Raw genomic sequence first — 18,894 nt, forward strand, 5'->3', positions numbered from 1 at the left:
GGATCCTGAAAGGTGCGTTGGGGATGTTGATCACTGTAGCAGAGGATATATGTCTGTAGATTTCGCATCCAATGTTCTGGCAGGGTCTGGTGCCACTTTGAGTTGGTGTGTCCTGGTCTGTATGGAGCTTGCTTTTGTTGATTTAGCTTAGAGAAGTTGAGGGGTTGTTTGAAGGCCAACAGAGGGGGTTCAGGAAAAATTTCTGTCAGGATAGGGTCCCCATTGAGTATGGGTTATAGTAGTTTGATGGTATCCCTTATGGGTTCCAGTGTGGGATGGTATGTGACGGCTAGGGGTGAATGGTCAGAGGGGGTTTTATTTCTGTGTTGAAGCTGGTTCTCTTTTGGTATTTCAGTGGACTGTTCTATGATGCAATCTACTTCTCTGGTGGAGTGTCCTTGTTTGGTGTAGGCAGTTTTAAATGTGTTAAGGTGTATATCCTGGACTTTCCCCTTGGAGCATATTCTGTGGTCTCTGAGTGCCTGGCTGTAGATAAACAGTTTTCTTGCTGTTTGGGTTGGTTACTGGATCTATGAAGGTAGGCATGGTGATCCATGGGTTTCTTGGATATGGTTGTCTGTAGGGTTTTATTGCTGAAACTGACTGTTATGTTCAGAAAGTTGATGCTCGTGTAGGAGTGTTCCAGAGAGCCTTCAATGGACAGGTGATGGTTGTTGAAGTTGTGATGGAAATCTATGAGTGAGTTTAAGCTATCTGTCCAGAGGATGAAAATATCATCAACGTATCTCAGGTATTTGTTCAGAAATTCTTCAAATTGGCCCATGATGAGTTTGGCATATTGAGGAGCCACCCTAGTACTCATGGCTGTTCCCATAGTTTTGACAAAATGTTTGTTGCTGAACGTAAAACTGTTATGGGTGAGAATGAAATGGATGAATTTGGTGAAGTGTTTGGAGTGAATATCTCAGGGTTGTCCATTGTCTTGCAAGTATTTGAGGCAGGCAGCTATGCATCATTGTGAGGGATGTTGGTGTATAAGAAATGACATCCACAGTGGTGAGGACAGTGTTCTGAGGAAGGTTGTTAATATTGCAGTTTATGGAGAAAAATCAGTTGTGTCCTGGAGAAAGCTGGCCCTTTGTGTGGTTTGAGGGTGGTTTCTAAGAGTCTCGATATACTTTCAGTAACAGTGCCGTGGTCATATATAATGGGTCTGCCTTGGTTCCCTTTTTTGTGTATCTTGGGAAGCATGTAGAAGGGCACTGGGGTGGTTTCATGGGGGCGGAGTTTGTAAAGTTTCTCTGAGTTGTTTGAGGAAGGATTGGATATCATCCTTAAATTCCTGGATAAATTGTGGTCTGGGGTCATCTTTGAGTTCTTTATAGTAGGTGGTGTCAGAGTGCTGTTGGTTAGCCTCGTTAACTGTCATCACAGTTGAGGACTACAGTGGTGCCTCCTGTCTGCTGGTTTGATCAGTATCTGATGGTTAGATTTCAGGGACTTTTATGGCTCTTTTTACCCTATGACTGCAGAGATTTTAACGGGTCATTCTACCTTGAACGGTCCCTTACAATATGTGCTAACTAAACCACCTCTTCCACCTTGCGTTTTGCAGTGATGCTGCAAGTACTTTCCCCAGACCTGAAGAAGAGCTGTGCGTGACTCAAAAGCGTGTCTCTCACCAGCAGAAGTTGGTCCAATAAAACATATTACTTCACTCACCCTGTCACTCTGAATTACACTTTTGTGAGCTCCAAGACCTATTATTCTGTCATCTCACTCACGCACACAGACTCCACCTCCCCTGCAGAATTCATACAGCTCAAGCTATCACGACGACATCTAATTGTGTGTTATTTAGAGATATTCGCAAAACTTTGCGCAAAAAAACACAGAAAATAAGTTTAATGATACTACATCAGATACAACCTTAATACAAAATTTATGAACTAATCATGTATAAAGGGGAATGTGTTTTGATTAAACTCCTGTACCTACTAAAGCTATGTCTACACTAAAGACCTTACAGCAGCACAGCTGTACTGCTGCAGCTGTGCCACTGTAAGGTCTCCTGTGTAGCCACTCTGCCAACAGGAGAGAGCTCTCCCATTGGCATAATTAAACCACCCCTAACAAGTGGCAGTAGCTATGTCAGCGGGAGAGCGCTATCAGTGAAACTTATATTGGGCGGGGGGGCGGGTGTGTGTTTTTTTCAGACCCCAGCTGACAAAAATTTCATGGACAAAAGTGCTAGTGTAGACATAGGCTAAGCTTCTGCAATTCTCCACACAGCATCTAACACTTAACACAGCTTAACTGCCACAAAAGATCAAATATCTTTTTGCTCTCAGCCAAGCCTGACTGAAATTATTATAAATCTTTTGTTCCTGACAAGAAAGGTGGGGAATTTGGGGGATCTTTATTATTCTAATTCACAAAGGATACGTTTAAAAGATGTTTATGCTAGATTATTTCAGTTCATACATAACCATTTCCTTCAGCTACCTGTATAATAAGGTATTATCACTGTCATATTTAATCTTTTCATGTATGATAGCAATGGATCAAAAAGTCAACTAATAACTCCCAAGTATGCTCAAGTTACATGAATTAAAATTCTAAAGTAAATTTAAAGACTTATGCTACATTTCCATTTTGAAACATTTGCTTCACTTACAAACCTTTATGCTTTCCCCACCGTAACTTTTAAACCATCTGTATGTAGTACCACAAGCATGTTAACAAGCAAGACATCCAGATCTGACATTCAGCTAGGATTGTGTCAGGTTGTTCACCAGCTACTGCAGCATGTGTGGTATACCTCGTAGCTCAGGAAATAAAATGTATTAATAGTTGTTATTGAGGTGGAATAACACCCTTAGGTAGCTGTGTCAGCAGAGGGGCCAGCACTGAATGGGCACGGAAACTGAGCTTGCTTCTCACTCCTGATTGTTGTAGGCAGAATAGAGGTACTTAGAGATAAGTGCATTTTGCAGGAACTGAGACACATTGCCACAGAAAGTTTCCTTTGCATATACTGTACCTATTTAAAGGACAGAGGGTGGTCAGTCCAAACTTTTTACAGGAACTAAATTCACGTACAAGTTGCCATGACATGCCCCTTCCTGGATAAACATCTTGTTCGAAACTGATGTCTGAGTCACTAGTACAGCCCTTTTACCCCTATAATCTTCCTCTCAGGACACTTGCCTGTGAACATCGGGCAATGCTGGATGCTATTTATATTTCTATTTCAAGAGCCCTGCAGATCTCTTCAAAACCCCACTAATGTATTCCAACTCCAAAATCTGTTCTTTTAAAAAAATCCACTAAACGTTTACTGTGGTTAAATACAAAAAACAGAACAATCATGTCTGGTAATACCTCCACTTCTTATTCTTATTACAAGGAAAATCTGATCTTATAAAATCCTGGCAATATTTCCCTTCCTGATTGCAGACCAGCTCTCCCACCTGCTCTGAAGAGAGGGAGCAGGATCACAGAAGCCAACTGATGATCATTCAAATTTAAAAAAAAAAAAAAGTTCTGAATGAGCAGTTTAGGTGGAGCTCCCATACAGAAGTCCAAGCCTCTGTGTTTCTGTGCACCTACATACAGTATGTGTTCGTTGGTCTTTGTCCAGCAACATACCCCCATCACACAATTTTACTTAACACTTATATCAAATGACTCCAAGTTAGCATAGTCCCTTCTCCACACAAGTCACACCTACTGGGATTCTCAGAGTGAGCTATTTGAAGCAGTTATCCTCTTACCAAGTATAAAAGTATCTTCAAAGAACCAAAGCACAGATGGAGAACCAGGTGGTAGCTACAAGAACTACAGCTCCCCAATATCTAGTACTTCTCTCTACTCCCTTCAAATGAATCACCTTAGAAACAGCCAATGCAACATAGAAGATAGTCTTGTGCCAACACAAAGCACTACTAAAACAGCAGGAACAAAGACTTTAATTTGCAAGGATTCTATAGGATTGGGCTGTGGCCAAGAGTACCATGGGAGATAAGTTTCAGAGGAAGGAAACTGGCATAAAGAGGAAGAAACTGTCAAATGTAATTCTATATAGAAAGTACAATATGTTTCTTTTGGTAACATAATTAAAAGAAAGAAGATTTATTTTGGCATTAGATACTATTTCTTACATATAAAATCATGTTCTCTCTCCATGCAATTTTTACCTTGTGAATTCTGCGAATTAATACAGAGGCAAAAAACCTCAATGTTACTCTCAGCTCATCAACGAAGGACTCATCATCAGTTACATCCCTGCGAAGTTTTAAAACAAAGTAAACCAAGGAAAATATTTAGTTTGAACTTTAACCCATCCATGTTACATTTGACACTTACAAAAGAAAGAATAAAACCATTAAAAGGTGGCACTTGAAAGCATAAGAATTATCTCCACTCTAAATGAAAGCACAAAAAGTGGGCAAGGCCAGCTGGTGACTGGTCCTCTATTCAAGCATAGAAACATACAGACACCCCAATATAGTAGATATATTTGCACTTCTAATTAGCTGTGACTTGAGAGGCATGGTCAGAGCATAAGACTAACAGCCAGGAATTATGTTCTAATTCCTGTTCTAATACTAACTAACTGAATAATTTTGAGCAAACAACCACCTCTAATTCACTTTCCCCATATGTTAAAAAAAAGATAGTTACCCAGTTAGGTGAGACAGAGTGAGCCTAAATTAATGTTTGCAAAGCTTTAGAAGAAAAATGCAGTAACTGTTCAATATTATCAGGAGAGCTGGTTGAAATTTTGCATTTCTATCTAATGACAAATTCTGAAATTTCAAAATGTTTTGTTTTGATAAGGTCAAAATGTTTCTACTTTTATATATTATAGTATAGTTCTGATCATTTCCTGTAAAAAATTAGATGAAATTGGTACATTCCGAGACAAGATTTTGATTGTGTGGAATCAACATTTTCTGACAAAAGTTTTCCCACCAGAAAGTTTTTGGCTAGCTCTAATTATAATACAATATGCATGTTACCTGTAGTACAGCATTTTTTGGAATTCTCATTTGTTAAAAATTGACCAAAAGTATATCATCCTATTGCCCTCCCAAGTAGGGAAAAGCATGTTAGAGCTCTAATATACAAAATATGCATGATGGTAGAAGATGGCATCAGCTGGTGAGGCAAAGGAAAAATCCTCTTGTGCCCAGTTCCCATTTTTCCTGCCTAAAAGGGTCTAGCTGGTGTCAAGGAAGTCTGTGCTCCTTTCCCTTGACAGGAAGATATCATCCCAGAGTCCTTTCCCACCCTAAACTCTGGTCCAGCTGCTCTAGCCTGGGACAGAAAGAGATCCCAAACCTGTCCCATCATTGCAATCTGCCCCTTCCTACAAAGCTGTGTCTTCTGAGGGCCTCATTTTCCTGTTTGGGACAAATGGATTTCCCCAAAGATGCAAACCGAGAGAAGGGATGAAAGACTGGAACGGGAAGAGAAAAAAATCCTAGAACATTAGACAAATTCTGCCCTAAAGACAGTCAAACATGCTAAGAAGATTTGCCTTTAAGTAAAAATAAGAATTTTTGTATATTGCCCCAAGACTTTAAGCAATAAACCATAACTTCAGAAATTTTCCCCCACCTCGAAGTGCTAGTTCACTTCTTTTTATTATCACAATGCTAAGGTGTTCAGAGGACCCAGTTATGACCAGGACCCCACTGTGCTAAGCACAACATGATCACATAAGAACTTTTTTTTTGGAACCTGTGATTCTTAAATGTAATATCTTCAATCTAAGTTCTCTCTGTCAGTCTGACGTAACATAAAAGATACAATGCCCATAGATTCTCCACCGATTTTAAATTATAAAATATTAAAGACAGCCACCTATATGGCCTCCTTAAATTTTATTTTATTTAAAAGGAGCTCTGCAAAATGTCCTCTGGATTTCATATACTTGAAAGTTTAGTCAGCTAATAAACACCCAAAGATTATCCATTTGGTGATGTACACCACAGTGTTTGGGCTCCCTCTGTTGTCCTGCAGATAAGTGTATAGCTTTGTTCAGTATATTCAAACCAATATTGACACACCCAAAGCAAAGGCATAACTAAACAGAGACATGCAGACTTCAGTCATATTTAAAAATAAATGAGATAAATAGAACACCCTGTAAAAAAATTCTGAACTTCCAGTGGGTAAGACTGACAACGTAAAATAAAAGATGAGAGTAGCTGACTGATTCTTTTAATGAACATCACCTTTAAGAAGGGGAAAGTCAAATTCAGAGTTGAATTAGGTAAATCCAGTGTTTTATTTGTTTTAGAAATTAAAATAATCTTACATCATGGCATTAATATGCACCAAGAATTGAAATATTTAAGTTATTTTCCTTCAAAGTGCTTAGAGTAATATGCCTTTAAGTTAAAAAAACAAAACACAAGAAACCCATATAGGCCCCAGTCTTGCAAAGACTTATTCACACTCATGCTTAACTTTAAGTATGTGAATAGTCTCATTTGAGTTTAACAGAACTATTCACAGTCTTAAAATTAAGCATGTGTAGAATCTTTGCAGGGTCAAAGCCTTAGCTCATATTTTGAATGTATTTTCCTTTTTTTTTAAAAAAAAAAAAGGATAAAAACGTTTATTTTTAGATTAAGACACTACATGAAATACCGGGTCAGAGGAATACTTTTAGTTTAGAATCATAACTCATAAAAGAAGATTTTTAAAGTTCTTACAGTTTTTGAACCTCTTATGGTTGCAGCAAAAATGTGTCTTTTTCCAGGAAAGCCTCACTAAGATACAGTGTTTTTATAGTTTCAATACAAATTTCACAAAAATCTTTGTAATATTTTAAAAATTTAGAACAAATTGATCCACTCTACTTAACTAATAAGATATAAAACAAACTAAGGTGATAACACTTATATTGAGAAAGTAAAAAAAAAAGTCTTTGTATTTTATTATTTTTAACACAAAAACTGAATATGTATTTTGTAAAGGACTGTTTCCACTATACTGCTTTGAATGAAGGGTTATTATTAGAAGAAAAAGTAATTTGTGGAAAACTCATACCTGTACCATGGATAAACAAAATTTTCCAGCACCAGTTCAAGCACCTGTGTAGAAAAAAGACAATCACATTACAAAATAAGGGATCTATTTATTCTATATACTTGTTCGAAGAACTGAAAGAAAAAAAATACACAAACATCTTTTCTAACCTCACTCAATGTGTACATTATAACTCTAAAACAAGAGATTAAAAGTGGAGAAACAAAATGCACTGGCTAGAGAAGAATATGTTAAAAAAAGGGAAGACATCTAGAGGAAAGGAGAAGAGGAATGTATTTCTAAGCAAACACTGTAAGGCTGAAAGCCATAGAGTCAAATGCTCTATGTAGGACAAGCTTTCTGTGGGCCTCCAAAGAAGGGACCAAGGCTGCCAGGAAGAGGAACTATGAGAGTACAGGTCTAGGGATGAAGCACTCAATACCAAGCCAGAGCAGTGAGCCTGGGGACCAACTGAAAGAAAGCAAGACCTTGGAAAGTTAATGTGCAACCCATAAGAGGAGAGTCTTAGAAAGCAGTGATCAGATGACCAAGATGATATCTGTCTCCGAGATGAGGAACTGATCCCAGGTGATAGAGAACATACCCTGCCATGCTGCTGCTGTGTTCTGGATTGCCTCAAGGGCCCAGTCTGACAATGCTAGACAATATGATAGCTTATAGGGTGCTTGTCAATCAAACTGATGGAGGGATGAATTGGACTGACAGGTGAAAGAACCATCCCTCCCCTCCTGCCCAAGAAAGTAAAGCATTATCCCTTAGGTCTATTCTTTAAGAACATGGAACCAAGAATTAAAAAAAACCCAAAGAACTAATGATAAATTTATGATAGGAATTCTGAACCAGGTACACCACTGTCTTTTGTGATGCTGGCTACAGACATCTCTGATCAGCTCTCTTTCACAATGACACATTAGCATGGTTTATGCCACAAAGCATCTCACAAGTGCATTGATCAAGAGGTAAGTAAACCTACACTGTAAATATATTATTGGTAGATCATTCAAGTAAGCAATTTTTCAGTCAGATTTATTTTATGCAACTTGTGACATTTAAAACTATATCACATATCACATCTTGAAGTCAGCCCAAGATGAATTGGACAACAGAACACAGATTTTATGCAATTTACATGAGTTGCAGCATCATTCTATAACTTAGAATTTGCAATGAAACATGGAAAATCATGCCCCACTCCAGCACCAAGTCTTCTCCATTCTGTCTTCTTTCAAGCTTAACTGGAGTAGTGAAGGCTGTAAAATTCATGATTCTCTAAGGCACAATGCTGTAGTATTGCCATACAAACAACAACTCTGAATACCATACACCACGATCCTCCAGGATATTCTCACTGCATTTATTTCCAAAAAGACTTCTTAATAAAGATTCTACATATGTTAATCTCTTGATGGGATTGAACTACAAGTACTAATAGGTTTGCTAATCAGAGCTCTTCAACTCATTCTGCTCTCAAGATACACACTGTGCATTGTCAAGATGCTGTAAAAAAGTCAGCTATTGCATAAGAAAGTGCAATATTTTTTTTTTAAATATGCACTCACATTTAGGAAGGAAATAACTCTAGGCGATAGGTAATAAATAAGTTCTTCGGGTAATCATGGCACATCTTAATTATTGGTAATATTTAATATTTTAAAGAACCCAAAAACATGCTGGCTCCTTCTCATAAACAAATGCCCCCATCTTAGAGAACTTAATCTAAATTTAGGTCATAATAGAGTGCATAACAGTACGCTGGAAAGAACAATGGATAAGAAAGAACAGTATTTTATTATTTAGTATTGGTAGTATTGTAATGACAGTCCTGGACCTACCTTGGAGCCTCAGTTTAAATATACACTCATTTTCATAGTTAAGGTCCCAAGACGCTATCATGATAATCTAGTCTGACTTCCTGTTCCTGTACAACACAGGCCATAGGATTTCCCTGAATTAATTCCTGTTTGAAGTAGAGCATATCTAGATTTTATAAATTGCCAGTGATGGAGAATCCACCACAACCCTTGGTAAATTGTTCCAGTGGTTAATTACACTCATTTAAAAATCTGTGCCTTATTTCAAGTCAATTTCTCTTGCTTCAACTTCCAGCCACTGGCTCTTATTATACCTCTGTCTGTTAGATTGAAGACCCTTTTATAATAAAATTTCTGTTCCCCATCTAGGTACTTATAGTCTGTGATCAAGTCACACCTTCATCCTGTGACACTCTGTACCTCGGAAGAGCACCCTGCACCTCCATGTTCGTCCTTATAATATGATCGTGTGGTATCCAGTGCAAAGTTTGCCATGTTGGGTGTCTTCGGACGGCTCATGGTACACCGAGCATTGTTATAGTAATGTTATAGGTTGTAATTTCATGTATATAGTTATGAGGCTGAAAACGTGTCCTCATGGCTTAAAACAAGCCCAGGCAAAATCTCCCCAGGAGCAGAGGGGCAGCTCACACCTCATCAGGGCATGTGTGGGACAAACCCAGCCCAGCTTCACAGGAACAAAGGACAATGGCCTAGGCAGCAACAAAGGATCTGCTGGTCAGTTCGGCACTACAATGAGGTAATGCTCACCTGACTCTGAAGCTGGAGGGTGGGGCAAAGCTAAGAGGGAAGAAAGAACATGATAAAAGAGAGAGACTTTTGCCATGCTTTCTCTCTTCCACCTCCATCTACAGACACCACCCCCAAGCGACTGAAGTGCTGATCAAAAGGGGAGAGCCTGGCTGAAGGGCAACCAGCCAGCCTGTGGTGAGAAACCTAAGTTTGTAAGGGCACTGAAAGTGTTAAGATCAGCTTAGAATGCATTTTGCTTTTATTTCATTTGACCAAATCTGATGTCTTGTGCTTTGACTTATAATCGCTTAAAATCTCTCTTTTACAGTTAATAAATTTGTTTATTCTACCTGAAGCAGTGCGTTTGGTTTGAAGCATGTCTGAGACTCCGCTTGGGATAACAAGCTGATACGTATCAATTTATTTGTTAAACTGACAAACTCATATAAGCTTGCAGCGTCCAGTGGGCATAACTGGACACTGCAAGACGGAGGCTCCAAGGGTTGCGTCTGGGACCGGAGATATTGGCTAGTGTCATTCAGTTGCACAATCCAAGCAGCGACTGGCCAAAAGTGCTCATTTACATAGCTGCGAGCAGCTTACATGATATAGAGCAGGGGCGGGGCAAACTTTTTTTTTTTCCCAAAATTGTATGGAGGGCCGATTAGGTGAGGTTTTGTCTCCCCAAACAGCCAGGCATGGCCCAGCCCCCACCTCCTAACCGACCCCCCTGCTTCTCACCCCCTAACAGCTCCCCTGGGACTTCTGCCGCATCCAACTCCCCAGCTCCCTGTCCCCTGACCACCCCCGGACTATGCACCCCAACTGCCCTCTGCCGCCCCATCCAACCCCCGCTTCTTGACTGCCCCCCCCAGTCCCCTGCCCCCTTATCACGCTGTCTGGAGCACTGCTGGCTGGCAGAGCTACAGCTACGCCACCCAGAGCACAGGGTCAGGCTGCGGCTCTGCAACTGCGCTGCCTGGCTGCCCAGAGCTGCAGGGGAGGTGGAACAGTAGGGGAGGGGCTGGGGGCAAGCCTCCTGGCCCAGGAGCCGGGCAGGAGGGTCCCGTGGGCCAGATGTGGCCCATGGGCCATAGTTTGCCTACCTCTGCTATAAAGGCTGTGCATGAACAGCCCGGGAGTGGGGGTTCTTACAGCAGAGCAGGGTAATGCTGGCTCCCCGAGTCGTGGATTGGAGTGACCTAGCAGATCACCGGTCCAGATAACACCCGGGAAAGATCACACACTCTGTCTGACAAGATAAGCAGATTGAGCTCCTTGAGGGTCTCATTATGATGCATGCTTTCCAGTCCTTTAATCAGTCTCATGGCTTTTCTCTGAACTCTCCAATTTTTCAACATCCTATTTGAATTGTGGACACCAAAATGGGACACAATATTCCAGAAGCAGTTGCACCAGTGCAAAATACAGAGGTAGTATAATCTCTCTATTCCTCCTTGATTTCATATTTTTTAATACATACAAGAATTGTGATGGACTCACTTCTGATGTCCAAAAGTAATGATGAGTCTTAAGGAGGGATCTGAATGATAAAACCTTAGTTTTGGATTTCAGTGCACTGAAATCATGTCAAATAATTAACATTAACTGACAATTAAATAACAAAAAGAAAAGGAGTACTTGTGGCACCTTAGATTAAATAACAGTTACCTCTGAGAGAGAGGCATCAACCTTGGAAGACACTTGTAGATCCAACCATGGCTGGTAGTTTTCTAGAAGCAATGCAGGTCTGTAAGAAACCAAGAGAAATAATACAATATTTAATAGAAGGTTCTCTCACCCCAAAGTACAAGATGTAACAACTGTTATGATAAGAAATGCCAAATATTTAACTTACCTATGCCTTTTGCATTTGACATTACCACATACAGCACAGCTGTGACCTTGGGGAAATAGCTCCTGCAGTTCTAATTGCTAAGAAAGAGAAAGTATTTAACAAATCTCAGTTTTTCAAAATCCTCTCTCTCAATGCATTTCTGCATTAGCCAATTTGCTTTTACTGTATGTGATTAAAATAAAATTAAATTGCACAAAATATCATAGATGGCTTGATTTTTTTGGGGTGTGTGGGGGGTGAATACAAAGATAATTAAAAAGAAAAGGAGTACTTGTGGCATCTTAGAGACTAACCAATTTATTTGAGCATAAGCTTCATCGGATGCAAGTGAGCTGTAGCTCATGAAAGCTTATGCTCAAATAAATTGGTTAGTCTCTAAGGTGTCACAAGTACTTCTTTTCTTTTTGCGAATACAGACTAACACGGCTGTTACTCTGAAAGATAATTAAGTTAGTAAAGTACCAAATGGAAGCACCTGAATTTAAGAAACTAACTTACAGATTAAAACTAATCAATATAAAACATTGTTCTAAATTCAGCAGAAAGGTGATTTAGAATAGACGTTTCTTTTTTTGAAACTTTCAAATTCATGTAAAGCAGGCGGAGTGTGGCCAGTAAGATATATTCTGAATTCATTTTGTCAAAGGAAATGCATCTCTTTTACAAGCATCATGCAGGTTTAGGATTTAAAAAAAAAAAAATGCAACTATTACAGACACTCTAAAAGCATTATACAAGCTGCAGCTGAATTACCCACACTGACGACTGCATATTTCAAGCCTTTAAGTAATAAGGCCCTAATCCTGCAAACACATTTACTTAATTTTACACATGTAAATAGTCCCATTGGGTTCAACCCAAATATTTGTCAAATTAGAGCCTTCATTTGTATTTGAAGACTGTTCACCACAGAAAGTTACAAGTTAATATCAACTACATTCACCACTGTTACATTAACAGAGCATAACATTTTCTAAAATTACTGGTTGTACATATTGCTACAAAATAAATGGAGAAAAATTAAACAAACGCTACAAAGAAAAATTAAATTTACCTTGGGTTTATATTTTATTGTAAAAAAAATATTTGGCAAGAGAGAATCTGGTCCTAATGAGCAGTAGAATGTGACAACGCCAGCAACAAATGACCAGAAGATCATTAAAATGTGAAGATACCTTGTAAACAAACAGGAAAAAAAGAACTGTATGACAAGGTAGACAATACCATATGGTATGTTTACAGCAGAATTTTTCAGAATGACATATGAACACAAGTATTTCTTTTAGTGACTACTCTACCAGAAATTAACTGAAATACTACACCTAGCTCTATCTCAGGAGTTCTCAAACTGGGAGTCACAACAGGTCAGGTCAAGAAGTGGTTACATGGGAGTTGTGAGCTGTCAGCCCCTGGTTGGCAGGGCTGTGGCTGTCAGTCTCTGGTGGGGTCACAGTCAGCCACTGAGAGAAGAGGGATGTTGCACTCAGAGGCTTGCTGCGTGGAAGGGGTCACCAATACAAAAAGTTTGAGAACCACTGCTCTGTGTGTTCATGAAAAGAGTGTGATAATAATCGGAGCTGCCAGTTACGTAAATCTAAGCTGAACTCATCCACAGACAGGACTAATAAAACAGCAATACTAATACAGTAGTTTACTTCAAAGCATATTACAAATATAACTAATCCCCATAACACCACTGGCATGCAGGTCTATGTTCAGACTAGACAACATTTCATCTCTTCTTGTTCTAATATTGACTGACAATCCAATAAATTAAATATATTTTACATTTACTTAATAGTATCTTTTAAGCATTAAAATATGACTTTTTAACCCTACTACAATAGGTGGTGAGCCTGAATACTAATTTTGTATAGGGACACAGCACTCTCTACCTTCATGCTCTGTGGGAATTGTTTACATTTGTGGGGGGTTTTTTAACAAGTATTGAGTTTAGTAACGGATGATGAAATAAGGTTTTAGTCAGTATCATAATGACCTCTTGCAGAGCTGTGTAGGATGTAGCTGATAAATGTCTTTCTGTCCAGGAACTTTTTGTTAAATTTTAAGAAACCTAAACTAGCACTCTCCTCTTAGGGCATGTCTTCACTAGCAACATTAAAGCACTGCTGCGGCAGCACTTTAACGTGGCTGTGTAGTCGCGGCACCAGTGCTGGGAGAGTTTAAAAAAAAAACCATTGTCTAACTGCCACTTTTCAGCACTCAGGGGGTATTTTTTCACTCCCCTCAGCAAGAAAGTTGCAGTGCTGTAAAGTGGCAGTGTAGACACGGCCATAGTCTCCCAGTAAATGTAGTTTTATCAGCGTTAAGTCTCACACTGAAAATGCCTCAGGGCAAAAAGTATGCATGTGTGCCCTGTACAGCACAGAATCAGCACCAAGACTTTATTAAGCCTGTACTCATTTCTTTACAAATAACGGTTGCTCATACCATGTACAATTTATGTTTAATAATTTGGGGATGGGTATGTTGCTATTCTGGATTGCAATGCACACAGAGCAGGGAAACTCTGGAGACTGAGGTCAGAAAGGAGTGTGACCAAAAAAACTGAGTGAGACTACGCAATCACATGCCGGGGGCACTAATAACAACACACTGATATTGACCCCCAAAGTTATTTATTCACAGCATAGGTAAAGAAGAAGGCTGGCTGACAACAGTATGAAGGGGGATGTGAAGCAAGCGTGGGGTCATGGGAGGGTAAAGATAGAGGGTGTCACTTTCTGGCTCCCTTTCTCCCACACAGTTTGGCCCCTCGCCACAACTTTCCCTTGAATTGCTAGGCGCTAATACGTTGCCTCTGGGAGGGAAGAGGATTAAGAGGAGAGGACGCTGTTTGCCGCCTCTCCTCTAAAGTTAAGGGGATAAACTGGACACCATCTGAACTAAGCCCTCATTTTCCCTGCTTCCCTAAGTGCCTGGGCTGTGTCAGGGCAGCTGCTCCTGACCGCGGGCACCGGGCCGCACATGGGCAGCAGACGGAGCTAAGCCCGTGCCTGGGGGAGGGCTGAGTCGTCCCGGCCTCTCCCCGCCCCCAGCAACCGGGATGACAGCGCCACGCAGCTGCCCCGGTGGGGCGCCTACCGCTGTCCCCGGGCGAGCTCCCGTCCGCGCAGCCCGTGGGACAGGGGAAGCCAGGTCCCATCCCGCCCTCCCCAGCCGGTGCAGGAGAGCTGCCCCCAGCGCCCCTCCCGGCCCGACGACCCCGCTGCAGGCGAACAGCCCCCACGGGCCCCGGCCAACACGTAGGGGAGCGTCTGCCCTGCTCCCCCACCCCGGGCCCCGGCCTCCCTCCCAGACCCTTCCGCGTCGTGCCCAGCAACGGCCGCCCTCGCAGCCGCCGGCTGCTGGGGAGGGAGCAGGGAAGAAGCGGGAAGGACGCGGGCCCAGGCGGTGGCTGTTACCGGTTCAGCAGGAGGGTGGCCGCGCTGAGCCCCAGCAGGATGCAGCAGAACAGCGGGTACTGGCGGCAGGCCTCCCGCAGCGCCTCGAGCCCCCGCGCGCGCTGCCTCAGCCGCTCTCCCGCCGCCCGCGCCCACCCCCACCCCATCGCCGCGAGGGGCGCGGCGCACCCAGCGCGGAGACCCTCGAACCCACAGGCTGGGGAGGGGAGCAGGGAGCCGCAGCGCCGCTTCCGCTCTTTGTCATGTGATTCCACCACCACGTGATTGCACTAGCGTGCGTCGCGTTCGTGCCGTGCGTGCAGCTCGGGGCGCCGGCCGGCGCCATGGTGATGGGGGGCGGGGCGCTAGGACCTAGCTTCGCTGGAGGCGGATGGCGAAGCTCCGATAATGAGGGTCGAGCCGAACGGCCCCGGCCCCTGTGTACCCCAAGGGCTGGATGGGCCCTGCCGCCCCGCGGTCGGGTTGGCTGCGCGACGCCGCTGCGAACGCCCCGGCCCCACCGCGGGAGACGGGGCAAGGCCAGGGCTGCCCTCAAGATGGCTGCGGGGGGCGGGGGGGTGCCGGCTCAGCCCGGCGGCGGGGAACCGGATTAGCGCGGGAGAAGCGGCCTGCTCCCCTCGCCGTAGCGAGAAGCGTGGCGGCGCCCGGGCAACAGGCCCGGCGCAGGGGGCAAATTCTTTGCTATGGCGCGAAGCAGCGGGAGCGAGGCCGCCGCGGTGGCGGATATCGCTGTGGCGTGCGCGGGGGTCAGGCGGGCGGGGCGGCCCGGTGGAAACGGGGCTGCGGGAGGAGCCGAGAAAATCGATCCGCTTCCCTTTCTTAGTCGTTCACCCGCCAGCAGGCGCGGGCCACGCGCGGCGAGCCCAACAAGCCTGTACCGGCTGTCGGCCTGCTGCTGGCTCCATGGTCTCCGCTTCAGCTGCTGTGTCCTGGGATACTTTCCCCCTTTTTTACATTTTGTTCCCGTTAGGAGCCATTTAGATTCTTGGCTCGAGAGATCCCCGTGTGAGAGATGGGTGTGTGGGGAGTCCCGTTAGTGCACACTTGGCTGCCTTGTCCTCTAGCTTCGCTGGGGTGAATGGTTTTATTTCCAAATTTGACATTTTCTTGAGCCAGAGATTGAGAAGAAAGTCAGCAGTTTAGAACAGTTTTAAACTAGGTCTGATTTGGGGCAAGAACTACTCCCCTTGTACCTCATGCATAAAAAGATCCTTTCCAGCAAGTGGTCAGTGACCAGCCTAGATGACATTTCAAGCCCGACTGCATAACATGCTGTCCCAAGCCCTGGAAATAGAAGATCCCTGATGGCAGAATGCTGACATAGAGTTTTCATTACTCACTTTCTAATGCATCAGGGATTTAGACCTGTGGCATTTAGAAACTGTATATGCTATATCTTATTAAAGTGGTGTGTGCATATGGTGACTGAACTGAAGAAGCTGATTAATCAGGGGAATGAGGAAATATTACAAATAGTGTATTCCAGCTTCTCAAAACCTTATTTGCAAAGTAAGTACTTGAGGGAAAAGGGGATGAGGGTCACTTGAAAAATATTTTTTAGGGCGGAGATTAGCTGGTGAATGCACAGTTTGTGCTGTTGTCTCTAAGGCAAAATAATAGTCTGAAAATTAATTTTTAGGTCATAGTGGCTAAACTTTAAGGTCTAGTTCACATTAATAACTACTGTTAGCTGCAAAGTAAGACATAGACTTTCTAATATTAATTGAATGCACATCTGTACTTACTAAGTTACCATGAAATTGAGAGATATGATGGTACAAATCATTGTTTAGGTGCAGATAAATCAAATGTAAACTTCAGCCAGGATGTTATGGGGAAACAAACCAAAAAAGACATGAACTCCTAAGCAAGTTTTCATCTAGGATGTGTACAGGAACAGTTGGATTACTGTCATGCAAAAGATCTGCTTCAAGAGGACTCTTCTGCTTACTCCTGGACTGGCTAAGAAGCAGGTGCTATTTTTAATCTTTTTTATTGCCTTGGGGGCACACTTGGGTAAGAGACTAATAAGTGCACTCAGGACCCTCACGTGCAATATAAGAGCCATGTTTTCAAATCTCGTGATAAAGTCAAGTCATTCATGAAAAATCCTGCTAATATCAACATCTGGGTGACTGAAGATGAAGGTGGCTTTAAATATTTCTCCAGCATGTCCGTCTGTCATAAAATCCAAAGCTTTTATTGATCTCAATGGCAGGTGAAGTGTCACAATTTGGTATGTTGACCTTTTTCAGGTTTGGCAAAAATCCCTGTGTGGGATTGAATTGCTGTAGGAGCTGCTGCTAAAAGATTACATGTCACTATCGCTGTTAGTAAAGTGTGTGTTTTATTAAGAAAAACTACATGTCTAACTAGATACGTGCAAAACAAATGGTGTGATCTGCTACTCAGAGTCCCAAGAGAAGCATTTATTTCCCACTGTCTTCCTACTCCTTCCCTAACTCTACTGCTCTTGCACAGTGGGAAGGGTTTTTTTGTCCTCTTAGTTTTATTATAATGTATTAAATGATTTAGCCCTTTATATTGGGCTTTTTAGCCATAGTTGTCAAAGTGCTTTATGAAAATAAGAAGCATCATCCTCATATTACAAAAGGGAATATTGAGGGACAGAGTGAAGTCACGTGTCCATCATCACATAGCAAACCAATAGCAGAGTTAGGAACATAAGTCAGTTCTTAACTTTACTTCAGTGTCTTAGTCATGGGTCTATACTGCCTCCTTAGTTAAAATGCATTAAGAATCGTGTTTGTGTACCTATAAATCTCTGGGATTACTAATCATTTGTCATCTGCGAGGCAACAGTGTGATTTCTTCAGGCTCACACAGAAGAGTCAGTCCTAGAATATTAAGTATGATTTAGAAACTTTCCTTAAAGTTTGCAAGTGTTCACTAGTTCCACTTGTGAATAAGTGAAATCTTTGTCAGCCACACAAAATCAATTAAACAGATTTTGTGAATGTAACCAAGCTGGCAGTGAGGAGATGCTGAGTATTTATAGCCCATACTGTCTCAGAAGTCCAGTATGTTTTTCTTATACTGTTTTTGTCCAGTTACACAGAGACAGTGAACACAGTGACCATGTACACCTCAGCAAGCTGCTTCTCCTCCACTTCTTCCCATTTCTCATTGCTGCAGACAGTGATGCATGCCTCTCTGTGCTGCCCTCCACAAACATTCAACAAAATAAATAGTTCTGCTAGGTTTCAGCCCTTACACTATCACGCAAAGAGGAACACAGCTAGAATTTGCTTTCTACAAGAATTAAAGAGCAAATGAGATACTCACATCCCAAAACAACTGTATTTTAAAGTGTCTCCATAGGGTAATGTCTTAGGAGGCAGGAGCACTACCTGTTCACCAGTAAACAAGGAGCCAACTTTAGTAAATCCTTTTGCACAGGTATTTAAGGAACACCTATAGGCTGGATGCTTGGGAGGCAGAGGGGGGAAATCAGGTCATAGGACTGCTTAAAGCCAGCCAGATGCGGAATTTTCTTTTTTTTTTTTTTCTTTCTTCTTAAATTTTTTAAGAACCCTTTGCTGTCCTTTCAGGTTGAAACTAGTAAAGTAGTTTTGTTTTTGTTCTTTCAGAAAATTTTTCAGTTCAATTATTTGGGTTAATAATGAATGGGGAGAGCAATTATACGTATGCGTATTAGTACACTTTTTGCATTGAGTTTTCTTGGCAAGACTTTTTCCACCCATAACTCTGCTGAACCATCAAAGTCATACTTGGGTAGTAGGGCTGGTTCTTAATTGGGGACCTGTAACCATGCAAATTTTGTAAAGGTTTAAAGGAGAACTTTTTTAATCACGTGAGCATTCTAAAGCAGCAAATTTCAAAAGTCTCAAAATAGGTCCGTCAACCCAGGAGTGATGTGATAACATCACTAGAGGGTGGAGTCAAATATGTAGAACCCTAAGAATAGGTCTTGAGGCTTCATTTGTACCTAAGGCTATTACTGATCAGGATTCAGGCTTCACCGCATCCATGCAAAGGC

The 18,894-nt window shown here is 42.1% G+C and overlaps 1 protein-coding gene across 4 annotated transcripts in view; it reads right to left on the bottom strand.

The window, feature by feature from the left end:
• SNX14 (sorting nexin 14) overlaps window positions 1–15,088 on the bottom strand; it is a 78,671-nt gene extending 63,583 nt beyond the window's left edge. For 3 of the 4 annotated variants that reach the window (XM_084623618.1, XM_084623615.1, XM_084623617.1), the window contains exons 1-6: window positions 14,874–15,088; window positions 12,503–12,623; window positions 11,449–11,525; window positions 11,262–11,340; window positions 7,027–7,070; window positions 4,161–4,248 (exon numbers count right to left, since the gene is read on the bottom strand). In XM_084623618.1, coding sequence (XP_084479744.1) covers window positions 4,161–4,248; window positions 7,027–7,070; window positions 11,262–11,340; window positions 11,449–11,525; window positions 12,503–12,623; window positions 14,874–15,019 — 555 coding nt within the window. In that variant the 5' untranslated portion in view covers window positions 15,020–15,088. The remainder of the gene's footprint in view (window positions 1–4,160; window positions 4,249–7,026; window positions 7,071–11,261; window positions 11,341–11,448; window positions 11,526–12,502; window positions 12,624–14,873) is intronic. The other variant, XM_084623616.1, reaches the window with a different exon arrangement.
• Between the last annotated feature and the right edge of the window lie 3,806 nt (window positions 15,089–18,894).

This window comes from Lepidochelys olivacea, assembly GCF_965140295.1.
Source record: "Lepidochelys olivacea isolate rLepOli2 genome assembly, chromosome: 3".
In the NCBI taxonomy this organism is placed as follows: domain Eukaryota; kingdom Metazoa; phylum Chordata; order Testudines; family Cheloniidae; genus Lepidochelys; species Lepidochelys olivacea.